The sequence below is a fragment of the Lathamus discolor genome, chromosome 24 (assembly GCF_037157495.1).
Source record: "Lathamus discolor isolate bLatDis1 chromosome 24, bLatDis1.hap1, whole genome shotgun sequence".
NCBI lineage: Eukaryota > Metazoa > Chordata > Aves > Psittaciformes > Psittacidae > Lathamus > Lathamus discolor.
The window spans coordinates 1,289,754-1,313,360 of NC_088907.1; the positions used below are offsets into that span (position 1 = coordinate 1,289,754).

The 23,607-nt window shown below is 52.6% G+C and overlaps 2 protein-coding genes and 1 long non-coding RNA gene across 5 annotated transcripts; 1 reads left to right on the plus strand and 2 right to left on the minus strand.

Annotated features, from left to right (window-relative positions):
- Positions 1 to 43: 43 nt before the first annotated feature.
- S100A11 (S100 calcium binding protein A11) lies at positions 44 to 1,848 on the minus strand. 2 transcript variants are annotated; one of them, XM_065660205.1, is made up of 3 exons: positions 1,717 to 1,848; positions 549 to 689; positions 44 to 322 (listed from the first exon to the last, which is right to left on the minus strand). In XM_065660205.1, the coding sequence occupies exons 1-3, from the start codon at positions 1,717 to 1,719 to the stop codon at positions 170 to 172; spliced, it is 297 nt and encodes a 98-aa protein (XP_065516277.1). In that variant the 5' UTR covers positions 1,720 to 1,848; the 3' UTR covers positions 44 to 169. The 2 variants fall into 2 exon arrangements, with proteins under 2 accessions (XP_065516277.1, XP_065516279.1); XM_065660207.1 differs by having other exon boundaries at positions 549 to 686; positions 1,717 to 1,847.
- LOC136004084 (uncharacterized) lies at positions 1,723 to 18,812 on the plus strand. Of its 2 annotated transcripts, XR_010608228.1 has the most exons (4): positions 1,723 to 2,140; positions 2,417 to 3,187; positions 3,629 to 3,855; positions 17,047 to 18,812. It is a non-coding gene; the product is annotated as an uncharacterized LOC136004084 (long non-coding RNA). The 2 variants fall into 2 exon arrangements; XR_010608227.1 differs by having other exon boundaries at positions 2,417 to 3,855.
- Positions 18,813 to 20,936: 2,124 nt separating this feature from the next.
- On the minus strand, positions 20,937 to 23,369 carry LOC136004082 (cornulin-like). The gene is made up of 3 exons (XM_065660204.1): positions 23,353 to 23,369; positions 22,658 to 22,817; positions 20,937 to 22,313 (listed from the first exon to the last, which is right to left on the minus strand). Exons 2-3 carry the CDS (start codon positions 22,793 to 22,795, stop codon positions 21,324 to 21,326), a joined length of 1,128 nt encoding a protein of 375 aa, XP_065516276.1. The 5' UTR covers positions 22,796 to 22,817; positions 23,353 to 23,369; the 3' UTR covers positions 20,937 to 21,323.
- Between the last annotated feature and the right edge of the window lie 238 nt (positions 23,370 to 23,607).

Sequence of the window (23,607 nt, forward strand, 5' to 3'; positions counted from 1 at the left end):
TACTTTCTCCCTCATGCTGCTGAAATAAAACCGTGCCTTCCACTAGGATTTGAAACCTTTTATTTTATACATAAAAATGAAGAATGGGTACATCCCATTCTGCTTCCAGCTTTGCATTGGTTTTGTTCAAGGAATGTTCACAGCAGGGGGGAGACACTAATAAGCAGGACTAGCGGGAGTGGGTGTTAACCACCAGGGAATCGTGGCAGGCCACCGCAATGCCCCCGATGAGGTTCAGGAACTCCGGGAAGTCGAGCTGCCCATCACTGTTCAAATCCAGTTTCTTCATCATCCTGTCCACAACACCTGGGTCCTTCTGGTTCTGCAGAAGACCAAAGAGAGTTTGAATTTATGTCTGCCCCTCACCAAACCTGTTCAGTGCCAGAGGACAGGGATTGGTGGAGGGAGGCAGAATCCAGCTAGGCCAGCTCATGTTGCTCTGGCTCTTGGTGGGAGCGAGCTCATCCTGTTGCCCACCATGGTGCTCAGAGGCTTTAAATGCCATCCTGGGGGCTGAAGCCACAGGAGCCTCTTGTGGCCTTGCTCACCTTTGTGAAGGCCGCCAGCTCAGTGTTCATGAAGGCCAGGAACTCCTTCTTGGAGAGGGTGCAGTTGTCCCCTTCACGCCCCGCGTACCGCTGGAAGACGGCGAGCAGGGACTCGATGCAGCGCTCGGTCTCTGTGGGCTGCTGGAGCAAGAAGCAAGGTCAATCGAGCGTCGAAGGGAGCTCTGGGCTTTCTGGAGGAGGAGCTGGGCTGGAGGGGCCTCCTGCAGTTGCTTCCCTGGAGGAGTCTCCTATGCCCAACCTGTCCAACTGCATTTCTTTTTGCCTTGGCCCAGTGCTGTGGTGCAGGAAGGACCCAGAAGACTGGGGAGTGGTTCATGGAAAATCCCTTGGGGACATGGCAGCTCCCATCAGAGGAGTGTTCTGGACTGGGAAAAGCTGATGCTGCAACCGCAGTGACCTGCTAGGCTTTGCTGCATGCTCTGCAGCTTGGCTGGGGCTGGGTTTCTGGACAGATAACCCTGTCCTCCCCGCTCTTCTTCCCCCTGCCCTGTCTGCACAGAGGAGAAACTGAGTCATCAGAGAAAAATGCAAGCGGAGTTGGCTCTTCTCCTGCAGGCTTGGACAGGCCAAGGTGGGGGGGGATGCAGGGCTCCAGTCTCTGGGGCAGGGCAGTGCAGGCAGAGCTGGGGGGAGCCTGCCCTTCCCTGCTAACCTCAGCATCCTGGGGCCTCCCTGCCACATCCTGCTCGGCCTGAGCCTCAGCTTGGTGAACGTGACAGGGGTTGAGCTTGCTCAGCCTCAAGTGCTTAGCTCTTGGCTCCCCCGGTGCTTGGGGGGGGGGCACAGGACAGCGGAGCTACAGCCCCGAGTCTGGTGATGTGCAGCGGAAGTACCAGTGGGGAAAAAGGAGAAGAGGGGAGTGAAGGGGATGGGGGAGAACAATTCAAATGCCCACCCCATAGTGCCCCACACCTGCAGGGACCCTCTGCCTTCCCTCTCAACCTCTGCACCCTCTTCCCCTACCCAGGCCCCCTCTCTGGCAAAGATTTGGCTCAGCCCTTGGTGCCGTCTGCTCTCTCCGGTGCCAAACCATGTTTTGCCTTCAGCTCTGGGGCCACTTGTGGGAAAAGCGCCTTTTCCATCGCCCTGCTGCCCTTAGGGACCTGTCTCTCCCTCCCCATCCCGGGGTCCCGGTGCACTCACTCACCATGGCTGCGGTGCGAGGAGGGGGCTTGGTTCTTGTCTCAGCCGCGGTGCAAAGTGGCAGAGCAGGAGCTGGGGTGGTTTTGAGCTTCACCCCGCAGCCACCGCCCTTCCCAGCCCTGACTCAGCCCCTTGGGCTGCGTTGGGCAATCGTCATCCCTAACGGCAGATCTGGACGTGCCTGCGGTCCCCGGCTTGGGCTCAGGAATGTGCTGGGCCCCTCCTTCAGACTCTGTCCCTTTGCTTCATGAGTTTTATTCCTTACAGTTATTCCCACTCACCTTTTCTCCTCCTTATCTGTTTTCACCCCTTGATCCCTTGCAATGTGTTCATTTATAACCCGTTTGTTTCATCCACAGGCTCAAGGTTAAGCTCCCCCCTGGGGCTGCCTCGCTGTTACCCGGAGCTTCCACAATATTCTTGCTCTGGTGAGATTTGAGCTTCCCAAGCTCTTCCAAAGAGCCTGGCCAAGGCAGATGGGGTGTCGGGGAGCAGGCAGCGTTCCCCTGCCCACCCTGGGTGTCATCTGCTGCCTGTCCCCTTCAGCTTTGACTGGGCCCCACTGCGGTACCCTGGAAAATGGGGGGAAGGCAGCCCCATAGGGTTGGGATGCTGCACTGGGAGCTGACTGCAGCATGGATTTGTCCCCAGTGGTGCTGGGCTGAGCTCCTCACTGGGGCTTTGCCACCCTTGTGCTGCTGCAGAGTGAGGGACCCTGGAGGACTGAAAACGGAGACACAGAGGAGGAACAGGAGGCACCTGCAAGGCACCCAGAAAGGCACCCAGAAAGGCGCCCAGAAAGGCGAGTAATGTGCCCAAAGAGCTCAGGTGGGGGCTGCCAGGCAGCAGCGCATGGAGCTGGGATCCCCAGCCGCTCCCCGTGCATTGGGAGCCGGGAAGTTGCCGGGATACGCGGTGTTTGCCCTTGTTTGCGCAGCCACCCCCAGCTCCACGCCTTCGCGACCGCCGCTGACGCTGAACCGCCTGCCCGAGGCCGGATTTCCCGGTGACTCCCGGCCCTGGGCGGTGCCGTGCGGCCCCAGACGCTTCAGAGGGAGCCTGCGGCGGGGGATGCGGAGGGCTGCAGGGATGTGTGCTGGGATCTGGGACCGCTTCCAGCGATGGGGCTCTTCGGCAGATCCTGCTGGAGACCCTAACTCAGCATCGAGCAGGGCAAAGGGAAGCAGCAAACCAGGGAACAAGTCTCCCCAGTGTATTTTCCTTTCTTGCCCCAATTTCCTGCCCCCAAGCTCTCTTTTTCCCCCTGTATCGGGGGAAAGAGTACTTCCTCCCCCTCTCCTTCCAACCCCTCCCAAACTGGAAACAGCTCAGTCCATGTAAACCAAAAGGATTTTCCAAACCTGGGAGCTGAGGGCAGGAAATCTGCCCCTTTTCTCCTTGGGGTTTGCATTTCCACCTGCGTTTTGCAAACTCCTCTTTGCCTTCCCTTAATAAACCATGAACGGCTCTGAGAGGTGAGTGCCCTTTTCCTCTTTGCACAAGCAAATCCCAACCCGGTCCTGGCTGTGTGGGGGGACCTCAGGAGGTTTTGCTTTCTTGCTGCTCTGTGTGTGTTTGCAGTCAGGGCTTTGGCCCTGTTTGCAGACAGCCCATCTGTGCTGCCATATGCTTGTCACCAAGGCGCGTGACTGTTGTGTGCACGAATGGGGCATCGCTGAGAGCATCACCCCATGCATCTGCCTGCCCCTGGCTGGGACAGATCCCTTGAGTGCCCCTGGCACTGGGTTCAGAATGTCACTGGGTGGTGGTTTTGGCTGCATGAGCGAGAAGCCGTGGGTGCTGCTTGCTGGGTGAACCAGGCTATGATGCCTCGATTCCTCCTGGCCTGTTACCAGCCTGGTTGCTTTTAAGAGCAGGATGCAGTGATGCTGGGGTTGTCCTTGCTTCTCTCTCAGTCATCTCGCAGGTTCACAGCCCCATCTGCTGAGGGAATTGGTTCTCTGTTGCCCAAGTGAAAGAAAAAGCCCCCAGCACAAGAGGGATGTGGAGCTCTTCGAGTGAGTCCAGAGGAGGGCCACAAAGATGCTCCAAGGGCTGGAGAGCTGGGGGGCACCCGGACATCCCTGTGTGGATCGTGGAGCACAGCATGTGCAGGAAGCCCCTGAAATCATGCAGATCAGTGGTAAGGGCCAGAGGTATGTGGGCTCCTGGACTTGTAGAAGGGGGGATTCGATAAGATTTTCAGCAGCCCTTGCCTGGATTAAATGCCTGGGATTGGGAGGAATGTGTGAGCTGAACTGAGCCACCCTCCCATCAGGCTGAGGCCCTTGTAGATGAGATGCAAGGATGAGAGATGTCAGCAGTAAGTGCAGTCATCAGCTATTTATTCTGATTTTTCATGCAATACATCATGCAATACATGAAGAAGAAAGGGAGACACCCCCACCCACCACCATTACCCTGCAGTAACCACAGCACCACTCAGCTGCTTCAAAGCCTCTGCTCAGCTGTTAGGGGAGCAGAAAGGTGCAACCAAAAGCTCTGAGTCTACAGAATTTTTTGGGTTAGTTTTAGTTTTTTTTTTTTTCCCCAGCCTTGTGGATTTTCAGGCCCCAATATGATTGAGATATTGGGAGTTTTAAGGGGTTTTGCCTTGCAGAAGAGTCATGCCACAGGGTAGAAGAGATGACATGGACGTAAAGGATAGAGGGACCCAAGGAATCTGATTAGAGCAGGAAAATGAGTAAATACTGCATTATGGCAGCTGGACATAATGTGGAGTAAGGTGGATAGACATAATGCAGGAAGGCAGAAGCTGCAGGTACTGGGGTAACTCTGCCTACCTACAAGCTGAGTATGGTACATGGAAAACCCACTTGACACCCTCTCAGAGCACCCTGTTAAACTGTCTGTGTCAAACACCTCTATGCCACCACATGTGACGTCTTCAGCTGAAAGCGGAGAGCAGAAGTGATCTTCAAAGAGACTCGGAGAAGCCCCACCAGCTCCAGGGTGGACGTCCCTTTAAGATGCCTTGGCCTCATCCCCAGCAGGACGGCTCGAAGCCTCCTGTGAGACTGAGGGCCCCTGGCTCTGCTGACGTGGTTCCTCCTCCCGTTGAGACTGGGCTTCACTCGCTTCCTGACGCCTCCTCTTGATGTTCTCCTGCCGTGGCTGGCGGCTTTTTGCATCCTCACAACAGCGTCTGGCTTCGTCTCGCCGGGGTGGATGGGGACGGCTCTCTTCAGTGCCTTGCCTGCCCTGCTCACAAGCTTCCCGTGGCTCCAGAGCCTGGGGCAGGGGTGGGCAGCCCTTGGCCTCCCTCTCCTCACGCTCCCTTACCTGACAGCTGGATTCAGGTTCCAGTGGGACCTGCTCCCTGGTAGTTTTTGATCTATCTCCCTGGGGCTGATGCTTCTTCCCTTCAGCATCAGGCCTCTTGGGCTGCTGCCTGTCCCTCCTGTCCTCACTGGACTTTGATTGGCAAGAGTCATCCTTAACATCAGACAGCTCAGAGGCAGAAGCCTGGTAAGCCCGTTCCTTCACTCCTATTTCAGACCTTTCCTGGGGCTCATTGAGATCCCCTGTGTTTTCATGGGAGCTAGACAGTAGTTCACGTTCCCCTATCTCTCGCTCATCCCTTTGGGGTCGTGGCTCTTGGTTGTTGCTCCTTTCAGATGGAACTACTGGTGGCTGGGATGATGCATAGCCCTTCTTCACATAGATGGGCTGTCCAGGATCATGGGGGTGGTGGCAGACGATCTCATAGGTGGTAGCTTCAGAATCGTTCAAATTCTGGATCACACGGACCAAATACGAAATGGTCTGGGGATCACAGGGCTGAGGAGCAACCTTTACCTCAGGTGGTACATCAGGCTCGGCAGGGATATAACTGACCCTCATGTCAGTGACAGATGCCTGATCGTCTGGGAGGCAAAGGTCTCTGTTATCAACATCAATGGTTTGGTAGAGACTCCTCTCACGTGTTCGTATTGAGGTTGTGGCACCTCGCTCTTCCCTTTCATGTGCCTGGCGATGGAGACGATCATTGACCTCAAGGTCCAGCTCCCGTTGCCGCTCGACCCTTCTCTCCCTTGCGGCCTCTTCAATCTCTCTTTCCCGGTAAAACCTCCTCTCTTCCTCTGCATCAAGATGATCAAGGTCACGCTCCCTCCTTTCCACCTCATCATTGGGCTGCAGTTCCCGGGACACTCTGTGGATCTTCACATCAGCTTCTGCTGCCACTACATCGGCCTCTCGTGTCCTCTCAAGCCTCACAAGGTCGCGTTGCCTTCTTCCATCGACTTCAGCCTCACGTGCTTCAAAGTCACGTCTCTCACGTCTCTCTCTCTGGTTGTTTCTGGCACCTCGCTCTTCCCTTTCACGTTCCTGGTGGCGTTGACGATCATTGACCTCAAGGTCCAGCTCCCATTGTCGCTCGATCCTTCTCTCCCGCAGAGGCTCCTCCTTTTCTCTTTCCAGGTAAACGCTCCTCTCTTCCTCTTCATCAAAACGCTCCAGGTCACGCTCCCTTCTTTCTACCACCTCATGGGGCTCAAGTTCCCGAGACACGCGATTGATCTTCACATCAGCTTCTGCTGCCACTGCATCAACCTCTCGTGTCCTCTCAAGCCTCACAAGGTCCAGCTCCCGTTGGCGCTCGACCTTTCTGTCCCTTGCGGCCTCTTCAATCTCCTTTTCCCGGTAAACCCTCCTCTCTTCCTCTGCATCAAAACGCTCCAGGTCACGCTCCCTTCTTTCAACTCTGTCACGAGGCTCCAGTTCCCGGGACACGCGATGGATCTTCACATCAGCTTCTGCTGCCACTCTATCGACCTCTCGTGTCCTCTCAAGCCTCACAAGGTCACGTTGTCTTCTTCCATTGACTTCAGCCTCACGTGCTTCAAAGTCACGTCTCTCACGTCTCTCTCTCTGGTTGTTTCTGGCACCTCGCTCTTCCCTTTCATTTTCCTGGCGGCGGCGGCGCTCAATTGCATCCAGGTCCAGCTCCCGTTGTCGCTCGATCCTTCTCTCCCGCAGAGGCTCCTCCCTCTCTCTTTCCTGGTAAATTCTTCTCTCTTCCTCTGCATCCAAGCGCTCCAGTTCACGCTCCCTTCTTTCTACCACCTCACGGGGCTGCAGTTCCCGAGACACGCGATTGATCTTCACATCAGCTTCCGCTGCCACTGCATCGGCCTCTCGTGTCCTTTCAAGCCTCACAAGGTCGCGTTGCCTCCTTCCATCGACTTCAGCCTCACGTGCTTCAAAGTCACGTCTCTCACGTCTCTCCCTCTGGTTGTTTCTGGCACCTCGCTCTTCCCTTTCACGTTCCTGGTGGCGGCGACGCTCAATGGCATCCAAGTCCAGCTCCCGTTGTCGCTCGATCCTTCTCTCCCGCAGAGGCTCCTCCTTTCTTTCCAGGTAAATTCTTCTCTCTTCCTCTGCATCCAAGCGCTCCAGGTCAAGCTCCCTTCTTTCGACCTCCTCACGGGGCTCCAGTTCCCGGGACACACGATGGATCTTCACATCAGCTTCTGCTGCCACTACATCGGCCTCTCGTGTCCTCTCAAGCCTCAAAATTTCACGTTGCCTCCTTCCATCGATTTCATCCTCACGAGCTTCAAAGTCACGTCTCTCGCGTCTCTCTCTCTGGTTGTTTCTGGCACCTCGCTCTTCCCTTTCACGTTCCCGGTGGCAGCGACGCTCAGTGGCATCCAGATCCAGCTCCCATTGGTGCTCGACCCTTCTCTCCCGCAGAGGCTCCACCCTCTCTTTTTCCCTGTAAACCCTCCTCTCTTCCTCTGCATCAAGATGCTCCAAACGCTCCCTTCTTTCAACTCTGTCACGGGGCTCCAGTTCCCGGGACACGCGATTGATCTTCACATCAGCTTCTGCTGCCACTACATCAGCCTGTTGTGTCCTCTCAAGCCTCACAAGGTCGCGTTGCCTCCTTTCATCAACTTCAGCCTCACGTGATTCAAAGTCACGTCTCTCGCGTCTCTCTCTCTGGTTGATGGTGGCACCTCGCTCTTCCCTTTTACGTTCCTGGCGGCGGCGACGCTCAGTGACCTCCAGGGCCAGCTCCCGTTGTCGCTCGACCCTTCTCTCCCGTAGAGGCTCCTCCCTCTCTCTTTCCAGGTAAATTCTTCTCTCTTCCTCTACATCCAAGCGCTCCAGTTCACGCTCCCTTCTTTCTACCACCTCACGGGGCTCCAGTTCCCGAAACACGCGATTGATCTTCACATCAGCTTCTGCTGCCACTGCATCGACCTCTCGTGTCCTCTCAAGCCTCACAAGGTCCAGCTCCCGTTGGCGCTCGACCCTTCTGTCCCTTGCGGCGTCTTCAATCTCCCTTTCCCGGTAAACCCTCCTCTCTTCCTCTGCATCAAAACGCTCCAGGTCACGCTCCCTTCTTTCAACTCTGTCACGGGGCTCCAGTTCCCGGGACACGCGATGGATCTTCACATCAGCTTCCGCTGCCACTACATCGGCCTCTCGTGTCCTCTCAAGCCTCACAAGGTCACGTTGTCTTCTTCCATTGACTTCAGCCTCACGTGCTTCAAAGTCACGTCTCTCACGTCTCTCTCTCTTGTTGTTTCTGGCACCTCGCTCTTCCCTTTCATTTTCCTGGCGGCGGCGGCGCTCAATTGCATCCAGGTCCAGCTCCCGTTGTCGCTCGACCCTTCTCTCCTGCAGAGGCTCCTCCCTCTCTCTTTCCAGGTAAATTCTTCTCTCTTCCTCTGCATCCAAGCGCTCCAGTTCACGCTCCCTTCTTTCTACCACCTCACGGGGCTGCAGTTCCCGAGACACGCGATTGATCTTCACATCAGCTTCCGCTGCTACTGCATCGGCCTCTCGTGTCCTCTCAAGCCTCACAAGGTCCAGCTCCCGTTGGCGCTCGACCCTTCTGTCCCTTGCGGCGTCTTCAATCTCCCTTTCCCTGTAAATCCTCCTCTCTTCCTCTGCATCAAAACGCTCCAGGTCACGCTCCCTTCTTTCAACTCTGTCACGGGGCTCCAGTTCCCGGGACACGCGATGGATCTTCACATCAGCTTCCGCTGCCACTACATCGGCCTCTCGTGTCCTCTCAAGCCTCACAAGGTCACGTTGCCTCCTTTCATCAACTTCAGCCTCACGTGATTCAAAGTCACGTCTCTCGCGTCTCTCTCTCTGGTTGATGGTGGCACCTTGCTCTTCCCTTTCACGTTCCTGGTGGCGGCGACGCTCAATGGCATCCAAGTCCAGCTGCCGTTGTCGCTCGATCCTTCTCTCCCGCAGAGGCTCCTCCTTTCTTTCCAGGTAAATTCTTCTCTCTTCCTCTGCATCCAAGCGCTCCAGGTCAAGCTCCCTTCTTTCGACCTCCTCACGGGGCTCCAGTTCCCGAGACACGCGATGAATCTTCACATCAGCTTCCGCTGCCACTACATCTGCCTCTCGTGTCCTCTCAAGCCTCAAAATTTCACGTTGCCTCCTTCCATCGATTTCAGCCTCACGAGCTTCAAAGTCACGTCTCTCACGTCTCTCTCTCTGGTTGATGGTGGCACCTCGCTCTTCCCTTTCATGTGCCTGCTGGCGTTGACTACCATTGACCTCAAGGTCCAGCTCCCGTTGTCGCTCGACCCTTCTGTCCCTTGCAACCTGTTCAATCTCCCTTTCCCGGTAAACCCTCCTCTCTTCCTCTTCGTCAAAACGCTCCAGGTCACGCTCCCTCCTTTCAACTCTGTCACGGAGCTCCAGTTCCCGGGACACGCGATGGATCTTCACATCAGCTTCCGCTGTCACTACATCGGCCTCTCGTGTCCTCTCAAGCCTCACAAGGTCGCGTTGCCTCCTTTCATCAACTTCAGTCTCACGTGCTTCAAAGTCAGCTCTCTCACGTCTCTCTCTCTGCTTGTTTCTGGCACCTCGCTCTTCCTTTTCATGTTCCTGGCGGCGGCGACGCTCAATTGCATCCAGGTCCAGGTCCCGTTGTCGCTCGACCCTTCTCTCCTGCAGAGGCTCCTCCCTCTCTCTTTCCAGGTAAATTCTTCTCTCTTCCTCTACATCCAAGCGCTCCAGGTCAAGCTCCCTTCTTTCAACTCTGTCACGGGGCTCCAGTTCCCAGGACACACGATGGATCTTCACATCAGCTTCCGCTGCCACTACATCAGCCTGTCGTGTCCTCTCTAGCCTCAAAATTTCACGTTGCCTCCTTCCATCGATTTCAGCCTCACGTGCTTCAAAGTCACGTCTCTCACGTCTCTCTCTCTGGTTGATGGTGGCACCTCGCTCTTCCCTTTCACGTTCCCGGTGGCGGCGACGCTCAATGGCACCCAGATCCAGCTCCCGTTGTCGCTCGACCCTTCTCTCTTGCTCCTTCCTCTCTCTTTCCCGGTAAACCCTCCTCTCTTCCTCTGCATCAAGATGCTCCAAACGCTCCCTTCTTTCAACTCTGTCACGGGGCTCCAGTTCCCGGGACACGCGATTGATCTTCACATCAGCTTCTGCTGCCACTACATCGGCCTCTCGTGTCCTCTCAAGCCTCACAAGGTCACGTTGTCTTCTTCCATTGACTTCAGCCTCACGTGCTTCAAAGTCACGTCTCTCACGTCTCTCTCTCTGGTTGTTTCTGGCACCTCGCTCTTCCCTTTCATTTTCCTGGCGGCGGCGGCGCTCAATTGCATCCAGGTCCAGCTCCCGTTGTCGCTCGACCCTTCTCTCCTGCAGAGGCTCCTCCCTCTCTCTTTCCAGGTAAATTCTTCTCTCTTCCTCTGCATCCAAGCGCTCCAGTTCACGCTCCCTTCTTTCTACCACCTCACGGGGCTCCAGTTCCCGAGACACGCGATTGATCTTCACATCAGCTTCCGCTGCTACTGCATCGGCCTCTCGTGTCCTCTCAAGCCTCACAAGGTCCAGCTCCCGTTGGCGCTCGACCCTTCTGTCCCTTGCGGCGTCTTCAATCTCCCTTTCCCGGTAAACCCTCCTCTCTTCCTCTGCATCAAAACGCTCCAGGTCACGCTCCCTTCTTTCAACTCTGTCACGGGGCTCCAGTTCCCGGGACACGCGATGGATCTTCACATCAGCTTCCGCTGCCACTACATCGACCTCGCGTGTCCTCTCAAGCCTCACAAGGTCACGTTGCCTCCTTTCATCAACTTCAGCCTCACGTGATTCAAAGTCACGTCTCTCGCGTCTCTCTCTCTGGTTGATGGTGGCACCTTGCTCTTCCCTTTCACGTTCCTGGTGGCGGCGACGCTCAATGGCATCCAGGTCCAGCTCCCGTTGTCGCTCGATCCTTCTCTCCCGCAGAGGCTCCTCCTTTCTTTCCAGGTAAATTCTTCTCTCTTCCTCTGCATCCAAGCGCTCCAGGTCAAGCTCCCTTCTTTCGACCTCCTCACGGGGCTCCAGTTCCCGAGACACGCGATGAATCTTCACATCAGCTTCTGCTGCCACTACATCGGCCTCTCGTGTCCTCTCAAGCCTCAAAATTTCACGTTGCCTCCTTCCATCGATTTCACCCTCACGAGCTTCCAGGTCACGTCTCTCACGTCTCTCTCTCTGGTTGATGGTGGCACCTCGCTCTTCCCTTTCATGTGCCTGCTGGCGTTGACTACCATTGACCTCAAGGTCCAGCTCCCGTTGTCGCTCGACCCTTCTGTCCCTTGCAACCTCTTCAATCTCCCTTTCCCGGTAAACCCTCCTCTCTTCCTCTTCGTCAAAACGCTCCAGTTCACGCTCCCTCCTTTCAACTCTGTCACGGAGCTCCAGTTCCCGGGACACGTGATGGATCTTCACATCAGCTTCCGCTGTCACTACATCGGCCTCTCGTGTCCTCTCAAGCCTCACAAGGTCGCGTTGCCTCCTTCCATCAACTTCAGCCTCACGTGCTTCAAAGTCACGTCTCTCACGTCTCTCTCTCTGGTTGTTTCTGGCACCTCGCTCTTCCCTTTCATGTTCCTGGTGGCGGCGACGCTCAATAGCATCCAGGTCCAGCTCCCGTTGTCGCTCGACCCTTCTCTCCTGCAGAGGCTCCTCCCTCTCTCTTTCCAGGTAAACTCTTCTCTCTTCCTCTGCATCAAGATGCTCCAGGTCAAGCTCCCTTCTTTCAACTCTGTCACGGGGCTCCAGTTCCCGGGACACGCGATGGATCTTCACATCAGCTTCCGCTGCCACTACATCGGCCTCTCGTGTTCTCTCAAGCCTCACAAGGTCACGTTGTCTTCTTCCATTGACTTCATCCTCACGTGCTTCAAAGTCACGTCTCTCACGTCTCTCTCTCTGGTTGTTTCTGGCACCTCGCTCTTCCCTTTCATTTTCCTGGCGGCGGCGGCGCTCAATTGCATCCAGGTCCAGCTCCCGTTGTCGCTCGACCCTTCTCTCCTGCAGAGGCTCCTCCCTCTCTCTTTCCAGGTAAACCCTCCTCTCTTCCTCTTCATCAAAACGCTCCAGTTCACGCTCCCTTCTTTCTACCACCTTACGGGGCTCCAGTTCCTGAGACACGCGATTGATCTTCACATCAGCTTCCGCTGCCACTGCATCGGCCTCTCTTGTCCTTTCAAGCCTTACAAGGTCCAGCTCCCGTTGGCGCTCGACCCTTCTGTCCCTTGCGGTGTCTTCAATCTCCCTTTCCCGGTAAACCCTCCTCTCTTCCTCTGCATCAAAACGCTCCAGGTCACGCTCCCTTCTTTCAACTCTGTCACGGGGCTCCAGTTCCCGGGACACGCGATGGATCTTCACATCAGCTTCCGCTGCCACTACATCGGCCTCTCGTGTCCTCTCAAGCCTCACAAGGTCACGTTGTCTTCTTCCATTGACTTCAGCCTCACGTGATTCAAAGTCACGTCTCTCACGTCTCTCTCTCTGGTTGTTTCTGGCACCTCGCTCTTCCCTTTCATTTTCCTGGTGGTGGCGATGCTCAGTGACCTTCAGGTCCAGCTCCCGTTGTCGCTCGACCCTTCTCTCCCGTAGAGGCTCCTCCCTCTCTCTTTCCAGGTAAATTCTTCTCTCTTCCTCTGCATCCAAGCGCTCCAGGTCAAGCTCCCTTCTTTCGACCTCCTCACGGGGCTCCAGTTCCCGGGACACGCGATGAATCTTCACATCAGCTTCCGCTGCCACTACATCGGCCTCTCGTGTCCTCTCAAGCCTCAAAATTTCACGTTGCCTCCTTCCATCGATTTCAGCCTCACGTGCTTCAAAGTCACGTCTCTCACGTCTCTCTCTCTGGTTGATGGTGGCACCTCGCTCTTCCCTTTCACGTTCCCGGTGGCAGCGACGCTCAATGGCACCCAGATCCAGCTCCCGTTGTCGCTCGACCCTTCTCTCCTGCTCCTTCCTCTCTCTTTCCCTGTAAACCCTCCTCTCTTCCTCTGCATCAAGATGCTCCAGTTCACGCTCCCTTCTTTCAACTCTGTCACGGGGCTCCAGTTCCCGGGACACGCGATTGATCTTCACATCAGCTTCTGCTGCCACTGCATCGGCCTCTCGTGTCCTCTCAAGCCTCACAAGGTCGCGTTGCCTCCTTTCATCAGCTTCAGCCTCACGTGCTTCAAAGTCACGTCTCTCGCGTCTCTCTCTCTGGTTGATGGTGGCACCTTGCTCTTCCCTTTTACGTTCCTGGCGGCGGCGACGCTCATTGACCTCCAGGTCCAGCTCCCGTTGTCGCTCGTCCCTTCTCTCCCGTAGAGGCTCCTCCCTCTCTCTTTCCAGGTAAATTCTTCTCTCTTCCTCTGCATCCAAGCGCTCCAGTTCACGCTCCCTTCTTTCTACCACCTCACGGGGCTCCAGTTCCTGAGACACGCGATTGATCTTCACATCAGCTTTCACTGCCACTGCATCGGCCTCTCGTGTCCTCTCAAGCCTCACAAGGTCCAGCTCCCGTTGGCGCTCGACCCTTCTGTCCCTTGCGGCCTCTTCAATCTCCCTTTCCCGGTAAACCCTCCTCTCTTCCTCTTCATCAAGACGCTCCAGGTCACGCTCCCTCCTTTCAACTCTGTCACGGGGCTCCAGTTCCCGGGACACGCGATGGATCTTCACATCAGCTTCTGCTGTCACTCTATCGACCTCTCGTGTCCTCTCAAGCCTCACAAGGTCGCGCTGCCTCCTTCCATCGATTTCATCCTCACGTGCTTCAAAGTCACGTCTCTCACGTCTCTCTCTCTGGTTGTTTCTGGCACCTCGCTCTTCCTTTTCATGTTCCTGGTGGCGGTGACGCTCAATGGCATCCAGATCCAGCTCCCGTTGTCGCTCGACCCTTCTCTCCCACAGAGGCTCCTCCCTCTCTCTTTCTCTGTAAATCCTCCTCTCTTCCTCTTCATCAAAACGCTCCAGGTCACGCTCCCTTCTTTCAACTCTGTCACGGGGCTCCAGTTCCCGGGACACACGATGGATCTTCACATCAGCTTCCCCTGTCACTACATTGACCTCTCGTGTCCTCTCAAGCCTCACAAGGTCGCGTTGTCTCCTTCCATCAACTTCAGCCTCACGTGCTTCAAAGTCACGTCTCTCACGTCTCTCTCTCTGGTTGTTTCTGGCACCTCGCTCTTCCCTTTTACGTTCCTGGTGGCGGTGATGCTCAATGGCATCCAGATCCAGCTCCCGTTGTCGCTCGACTCTTCTCTCCCGCAGAGGCTCCTCCCTCTCTCTTTCCAGGTAAATTCTTCTCTCTTCCTCTGCATCCAAACGCTCCAGGTCACGTTCCCTTTTTTCAAACTCTTCACTGGGATCCAGTTCCCGAGACACGCGATTGATCTTCACATCAGCTTCTGCTGTCACTGCATCGGCCTCTCGTGTCCTCTCATGTCTCACAAGGTCACGTTGCCTCCTTCCATTGATTTCAGCTTCACGTGCTCCAAAGTCACGCCTTTCTCTTCTCTCTCTTCGGTTTGTTTTGGCACTTTGCTCGTCCCTTTCTTGTGTCTGACGGCTGCTGCCCTCATAGACCTCAAGGTCCCGCTCCCTTTCTGTATCTACCCACCTCTCCTGTTCTCTATCTTTCCTCCTTGTATCATCTCTTTCTTCCCACTCCTTAATCTTTTGGTTTCCACTCTCACTTTCCACGTGTTCAAGGTTATGTTCCTCATTTGTAGCTTGTTCATCGATATGTCTTTCTGGCTCACAGGTCTTACAGTACCTGAGGTCAATTTCTAGTGGTTCCCTTATGTATGATTGATGTGGACCTCTCGAATCCAGGCATTCAGGCTCACGTAGCCTGTGGCTGCTCTCTTCAAGTGCTCTTTGTTCCAGCTCACGTAGGTGGTAGCGGCTTCTCTCTTCTGTGAGTAATTCAGGTTTACGTGGCTGATTGTCACTTCCTCTATCTGCTTCTTGTGGCCGCTTGTTTCTGTCATCATTTGCTGGTCCTACTGGCTCATGTGGCTGACGGCTACCCCACCGGTTTTGCAGTGGTCTTGTTTCACAGGTCTGGTTGCGACTCCTTATGTCTGCCAGTTGGTCTTGCTGTGGCCCTTCTTGATATTTCCTCTCATCTCTCCGCAGCCTGGGCTCCTGTGCTTCCAAGCTCCTGTGCTTGCGGCGTTGTACATCTCGTCTGTTCGGCTCTGGTGGCTGACGTCTTCTCTGGCTGTTCCGTTGGTCGCATGGCTCTTGGCTTCGTTCTTCATACACCTGAGGGATTGGCTCCCTTCGCTCACTGCTTTGTTTTGCATCATTTACGCTTTGTGTGTTACGTTGTTGGTATCTCCCTATTTCCTCTAGTGTTTCAAGCTCATTGACTCTGGCGTCTCGTTGCAGTTTGGGTTCACAGGGGGGATGGTGATTATCCTCATAGGTTTCTTCTTCCTGCTCCTGGAGCTGTCGACTGCTCCCTCTGTTCTTAATTTCAGGCTCTTGGTGCAACTTGCCACTGGATGTCAACTTTGTTCTTTGCAGAAGGTATGGTCCCTTCGGCTGGAACCAGTAGCAGGCTTTAGCCACTCTGAACACCAAAAGCAGGAATTCATTAAAATCAATATGCCCATCACCATCCCACTCCAGGAACTGCAGAATCTTGTCAATTGTCTGAGGGTCACGTGGCTTCTGCAGGGAAAACACACACACGGAAACAAAAAAGGTGGTTTAGGTTCCCTGCTCTTTGTCAGGGAAATGCAAAGACAGGGACAACTGCAATCTTTTCTCCTTTCATCTCACATAGCTTCACTTTTACAGTTCAGCAGCAATTTCATGCCTTTGTTCTCCATTTTCCTGGCTGTCCCCTGGCTGCAGCTGCCCAGCTGTCTTTGGGCACATGCTGAATCCCTCTACTGGATCCATTTCCTTCCTACCTTTGAAAGAAAAGCATACCTCCCCATGGCTCTTTCTCCAGCTTTTGCCCATTTTCTTATGGAAAAAATGAGTTGGAAGAGCTGTCAAAGCAGTCAGTGCAAAGGAACTTGACTACTGCTCCCCTTTGCTGAAAGCCTTCCAATCCCACCATCCTAATAACCTCCTCTCTGGGAGACTTCTGTAGTCCCTGCACTCCAGTCTGGGCCTCAAGCTCTCCCCCTTGCAGCAGCACTCACAGCTATGACATCTGCAAACTCCCTCTGGATGAACTCTTGCATCTTCCTGTAGCTGAGGTTGGAGCAGTCTCCATCTTCCTTTGCATATTTGTGAAAGATGCTGATGATGGTGGAAATGCCGTCTAAGAAGCGAGACATCTTCCTGCAGATTCAAGCAAGCCTGCAAGAAAAGGAGCAGGCCTAAGGATTTGTGATTTATTTGCCTCTGAGCATGAAAAGAGGAAGGAGAATTGCTGCAGTCAGGCTGCATGCGTTAACGGGATGCTAGGTGCCATGACCCTTGTGTCTGCTCCTATGCCATGGTGAGCTCTGTTTCACCAGGGCACTGGGAAGAAATCCAGATGCTATGGGGTTTTAGTGGGATGGGGAGTGTCTTCCAAGTGTGTACTAACGTACTTGAATGATGCTTAATAGAGGATGGCAGGATACCTGCATTTATAGATCGCAGGGAGGGAACTGGGGATGGTGACTCAAGAGATGCCCCAAGAACCTGCCTGCACCCACGGGGCTATACCAGGTACTTGTGTTTCCAGGGCCCATGCTGCTGTCTCTGCCTGGCACTGAGCTACAATGGCTTCTGTGAAGCAGGTTAGAGGCTGTCATGGAGTGAGACAAGATCTAGCTGGGTCAGAGACAGAGTGCTTACAGGGAGTTAAAACAAGCCCTGTGGCTGATGCTCCTGTGACCAGTAATAATACAAAACAATTGATAAAGCTTTCATTACAACTGAAGTTAGTAGCAGATAGATTTTTGTCTGATCACTTAGGTCAGAGCTACTTATTTAATTTTACTGAGATTTGCTTGGCAGAAAGCAGTGCTCCTGTTGGAGCTTTGTGTCTGGAAACCTCAAAAGCCACCTTATTCCTTCCTCCTTGCAGGATCCCCAGGCTTGTTATCAGTGTTGAGATCTCAGTTTGCAGCTGGGGAAGCTGTGACCTGTCTGCCTTGCCATCTCTCCAACGTGCGCATACGCATGCACACGTGCACACACCTCTGCATATGAAATCCTGTAGAGAACGTTAAAGTTTCTCCAATCTGCTCATTCCAGCTGGAAGCTGACCCCAGACCAAAGTAAGGCACAAAGCCTGACTCCCTCTTCCGTTTTCCCTTTGAGAAAAGCTGCCTCTAGACATGCCCACATAACGACATCATGCAGATGTCCCAGTAACACCAAACAACACCTCAATGAATATAAATGCAAAAGACTCAGAAAATACTGTGGCACAAATGACGCTGCTACCCAACACAAATCCTATAGAAACCATATGTCCTTGCCCAGCAAAGGGTATGTTTCAGAAGGAGTGACTTACCCAGATCGCCAATGGGATCAAGTGGGATTCCTGTGAAGCCGTGCGGAGTGACCGGAGGACCTGAGTGCTTTTATAGGGTCCTTGACGGAGCTACGGAAAGGAGACACCCTTTGTGGACGTTCTCCTGATTCATCTTTGGCCAAGCCCAGCTGCACCTTCACGTCCTCAAACGGGTTATTTAACTTATCATCCCCTTACCTATCATTTTAACCCAGAAATAGCAGTTGCCATGTGGCAATTCAGGCACTGGCTGGTTCCACCTCATCCAGGCTGTAAAGTTATTTTACAGGCTGATTGTTCTGCAGATTTTAAAGAATCTAGAGTAGCTATAAACATATATATGCATGAATGGGAGGGTGCATTTTAATATAAGTGTGCATCCACATAGGCATGAATTTATATATGTACCGCGCACACACACACAAAAATACCACCAGGATGAAATTTTGAGGATGGCACAGAAGTGCCGATGGTAGCAGAGCTCATCATGAGCAGAATGGGGACAGTTGGGATCTCTATGGCTCATGAACTTGATACCACAATACCGGAGATTATTTTTGTTTGCTTTTTGTGCAGTTCCCTTAGCACCTTTGGCCTGAGGTCAATGGGATTTGTGTCTAGCTTTTGCTCACAGAAGGACAGAAGAAGACCTAAGTGCCACAAAGATGGTGAAGTGCAGGTGAAGAACAGCGAGATTCCCAAATCCTCCAGATCTCGGCTTGTGTGTGGTCTTTGTAGAGTGTTTTAATTTTGGTAACTTAGAAGCTTCTTATTCTCATATAATATTGCATATTCTTACTCTTAAATATGTTACGTTATCCAGGTTTCTGTTGGAAAAAACCCAAACCCAAACAGAATACTTTTAAATGCTAAAGTCTGCAAAACGAATTTTCATACAAGATGTCTGTTCAATAAGCAGCGAATTCACATGGATAAAAATCATGAGAAAACGTTTTTCATATTAGCTGTCCTCCACAAATTACTTTCATTTCATCTTTACTTGATCTTCCATTATAAATAAAAGCAGAAACCTTTCTGCTGTGAGGTTGATTCATGTTGAATCTTCATCTGTTGCCCTAGGCAGCTTTAGCTGTAATTGCCTCTACTTGGAAAAAAAAAAAAAAAAGAAGAGAAATCTTTTATTAATTAGTTAAATTAATTAGAGACCATCTGATTCCTTTATTCACCCCATCTCTCCAAGTACATTGAGCAAATAAGGAAGATACCAGCCATGCCACCTGGGCCTCTGCTGTTGGTTTTGGAGGTAGGATGCTGCCTTGACAAGCATGACAGAGACATTGCAGAGAGCCTTTAGAGCATGAACTTGTCACGCAGCCTCGGGTGAGTGGCTCATCTGTAAGGTAAGATCATACTGGGTGTAGGAGCCTAATTAATTAGTGCTGGTAACACCTTGGGGATACTCATACAAGTACGTACGAAGGATCGTTACTAACCATACTTCATTTTTGAGCTTTTTTTCAAGATTAAATTATACTTGTGCAAATTATACCCCACCTGTAGGATAATAATACCCTTGGGAAACTGTAATTTCATGGTAGATTGGAGTTATTATTAAATTAGGGTATTACATTGTGGCTTGGTGTCCTGTAACAGTCTGTAATCCCCCCGCAAGGGCTGGGACAGTGCGGGATGGTCGGGTGCCATGTTAGCCATGTGGAAGATTCTGGGTATCGATGCAGGAAAAGGTACATTGTGTTTCATCCATGCACACGTCACGCTCGCCTGCTTTCCCGTGCTTTGCTGCCATTCTGAGGACAAAGCAACGAGTTTCAAAGCACGTTCTTGGCAATGCTGAAACTCCCTTTGTTTCAAGGGCTTGGTGTTCCCAAAGATGCTTTAATTAGATGGGACTTGGGGAGGGTTTTAAAGGCTGATACCCAAGAGGGTGAGCTCCATCCTCTTGCTTCATCCAGTTCTGTGCCCATCACCATTTATATAGGTTACCAAACTTCTATTGCATTTAAACTTAGAGGAGCTAGGCTCTTCGTGTGCTGTATAAATGACCTTTTTTCTTCCAGCTCCTTCCTGGCTTGCTAGACTCGTAGACAGGTATTTGTGTCAGTGGGATAATTTTAATGTTCTCCTTAAATGAACAAAAAAACCCCTCTTAATTTCAAATATGATACTCCTGATGGCAAAAACTGTGTTATTGAGAACAGAACATATGATTAACACGTACCTAACAGGGCTTGGCGTATGCCTGAACTGGGAGGTCAGTCTTTATATTGGTGCTGCAGAAGGTGGCAGCTGGAGACAGACTGACTAGAGGGGGGATGGCTTGGTCTGGTGATTTTAGACCCTAAGCCAGAGCTAATAGGAAGCAAAGAAGCAAAGAGCTATTGGACTGAGACCTATTTTACACCAAAAATGGTGTTCTCTGGAAAATGATGTTTTGAGGAATGTCTCAGATGGAATAGGGTTTTGACAGATAAGTGATGGAATTTAAGTCCTGACTCTCCCATTGCATGTCCACAGCTGTCATGAGAACTTATTATTGCTGCTATGTTTTCTCAGTAGGAGAGCAGACTGATGTACTTTGTGTCTAATACTTTTAATTTTTACATTGTCACTTTTAAACCGACTCATTTTAGGGGTGGCCATTCTGGGGGTAGTTTTGAAATGTGTTTTTTCTGATTCAGCGCTCAGCAAATTGTGAAATTCTGGGGTGTCCCAGAGGAATGACGTTTTATTTCCCAGTGAGGTCTCTGCGTGCTGCTTGTCACCGGCCGCAGAGCAGGAGGTGCGGGTGCATTTATCATGTGCTGATTTGGTGATAGGTCACAAGTGAAAGATAACATGGTGAAAAACAGGCTGAGCATCACCCTCCCTGTGGGATCCCAAGTCCTGGGCTTGTCTGGTGGTCCACCACGTCTGAACCCCCTAATAAACCCCACTGACTTCACCAGACTGCTCATACCCTCAGAGTTATCCACATTCCAATGTGCATGTTTGGATAAGTGCCTGAGGACCTGGTACCCTGAACTGAGTTGGAGGTTGGCTCTGTTTGTGCATAGTTTTGCTTCTCAGCTTTTTATCTCTGGCTTCCCAGTTGTTGTTGGGGCTGGATGTACCCGAATCATCATTTTTGCTGTGTTTAATGTATTTCCACACTTTTCTTTGGAGAATTCCATAGCTAATAGGGATTTTTGAGCTCCATAGCATGCTCAACATTCCCCTTGCTTCTGAGATTATTAATAAGTGAGGATGAATAGGACAAATCCCTCCCGTTCAGTTGTAAGCAGCTGTTTATTTTTCTCTCAGCAGACAGGAAAACCGCGCAGAGCAGATGGATGCTGTGAGGAGTCTGCTCAGGTCGGCCGTGCTGTTGTGTCAACCAAAGCTTCTCCCCTCTCTGAAGACATCTCTCGCAGGGATGTCACATCCGTGCCTGCAGGGAGCAATCCATTCACCTCAGCTAAATTGCAAAGGCAGCTCAGCTGCAGCTCCTTGAGGCTATCCATCCCCAGGACACACCTGCCTCTCTGCAGCCATCCCTCCATCTGCACCCTGGAGCAATGTGGCTGTATGTCATGTGAGGGATGGATGCACCACATCATGGTTGCTCAGAGCCAGGCTGAGGGCACGCTTGCAATGATACGCCAGGACACCGTGCTTGTATGCCTTCGGTTTTATTGCTTTGCTTACACAGGCAGAGGTAGGCTAACACAGGGTAAGAGGGAAGGTCTCTAATCATGCATAGCTCAGTACAAACCAGGGGTGGGAAGCTCAGGGCTAACATGGAATCGGACAAGATGTGACAAGCAGAAATGAGAAAAACAGGGCAGGGAGAAATAGCCTCAGAAGGAGGACGCTTGTTTCAGCCTTTACTGCTGTGGTGGCCACTGATAGAGAGATTCCAGGAGCCGTTGCTCTATAGCAGGTTGGTTTTGGTGATGAGTGTCGTGCTGCTGTTGTGCTGGACAAGATGGAGACTCTGCCGCACCGTGTTCCTGCTCCAGCACTTCGGCTTCAGGGTGCTGGTGGTAAGCTGGGTCCTGCTCTGCAGACTCTGTCTTTGGACTCTGAGGGAGGTTTGAACCCTGTTCTGGTGCCTCAGTTTCTTCGGCCTGGTGGATTTTAGGGTCCTGCTTAGGTGTCTCAGTATCTTCAGATTTATGGGTATTTCTGTCCTGCTCTGGGGTTGCAGTGTCCAGGATTTTGCTTCTCTCTGGATCCCTTTCTGGTACTTCAGTCCCATCATCCTGATGGGTGTCCTTGTCCTGCTTTGGTGTCTCACCCTCCTCAGTTTGATGGGTTGCCTGGTTCTGTTTCGATGTCTCACCTTCCTGGGCTTGACGGGTGTTGTACTCCTGCTCTGGTGGCTCAGCCTGCTGTGTCTGATGGGTGTCATGGTCCTGCCCTGGTGTCTCACTCTCCTGGGTTTGGTGGGTGTCCCCATCCTGCTCTGGTGTCTCACTCTCCTGGGTTTGGTGGGTGTCCCCATCCTGCTCTGGTGTCTCACTCTCCTGGGTTTTATGGGCATCTTGGTCCTCCTTTGATGTCTCACTGGTCTGGGTTTGATAGCTGTCTGGGTCCTGTGTCTCAGTGTCCTCAACCTGGTTGTCCACACCCTGCTCAGGGACCTGCCAGTTGTGATGGGCTGTGCTTGGCTCTGATGGCTGCTCCCCGCTTGCCTTCTCTTGTGATGTCACCTCCTGACCATCTTCTGGTGCCTGGTGCTGCTGGAGTGGCTTGTAACAAGCCTTGGCCACACGGAAAACCAGGCTGAGCAACTGGCTGAAGTCAACCCTGCAGCTGCTGTCATCATCCAGGAAGCACAGAACCTGCTCGATGGTTTGGGGGTCCTGGGGGTTCTGTAAAGACACAAATGGTGTTGGAAGACCTGTGAGTTATTCGCACTGCCTCTCTAGGAGCACTCAAGCAGTCTCAAGGTAGAAATCCTGCCCCATGCCCCCAACCCTGGTGGCTCGTGTTGCTCCCTGCACAGAGCTCTATGAGCTGCTGGCACTGGGAGAATGAACAGCTTCTCCTCTTCCCTGCAGATCCTTGGAACTGAAGGCATCTGTGCCTAAACAAGGAAGCCAGGAGTCCTGTACTCCCTCATGGAAGTGCATGGCTTTACAAACCCCCCTGTACCCCTGATCCCAGCCCAGGGCCATACCAGTGGTGGGTGCCAGCTACATGGCTGGATTCTCACCTCTATCGCATCCCCAAACTCCTGCTCAAAGAGCTGCCTCAGCTCCTCCCTGTTCAGGGGGCTGCAGTTGCCATCGCTTCTGGCGTACATATAAAAAGCAGCAATGATGCCATTGATGTTTTCCTGGAGCTGGGCCATCCCACTGCAAAACTGAGGCAACCTGCAAGAAAACACAGACAAAAAGGGGTTTGTTTGTTTTTCATATGAATTACTCTTAACCAATGCAGCTGAGCAGCTAGAAAGAGGAAAAAGAGACAGAGAAGGGTGCAGATGAGATGGAATCAGTGTAAGAGAAAGGAAAGAGGGAGCAAAAAGGATCTCACAGGAAAACAAATCTGACAAATGAAGCTCAGCTGCAGAGATGATGGGCGTGTGGACCAGCAAGTGATGGTTGGAGAAGTAAAGGACAGTGAGGCTCAAAAGGCTAGAGCCACACCGTAAGAGAGGAGGGAAAAGAAAAAAAATCCCATTTCTCTTTCCGCAGAGCAGAGCTGAGCTGAGCTGAGCTGAGCTGAGCTGTGAATGGAAGTTGTCTCTAACAATCCATGGAACAGTGTAATTCCAGATCTCATTATTACTTTTGTCCTTTAAGAGATCTCTGCATTGGCCGCTCCAGGGACATTCTTTCAGCCGGAAGCTTCTGCTTTCCTGCTGGAAGAAAAATCAGACAGACCAAAAAGCCTGCCCAAGCTTACCTGGATGAGAAGCAGGAGTGCTGAGCTTCAGGAGCACAATCTGGAGCAGAACAGGTCTTGGCCATCTTATATAGAGTTCAGGATCACAGCCCGCATCTCCCAGAGGAGACACCCTTTCAGCAGGGTGACCTGAAACGTCTTCCACCCAATTACATTGTCATGCCCATGTCTTCATTTGTCTCTTTCTTATTAGCTTTGGCTCTGATGCTTTTCTCTGTTGTTAATGTAAGATCTTTCCTAAGCTTGCCCCACCTG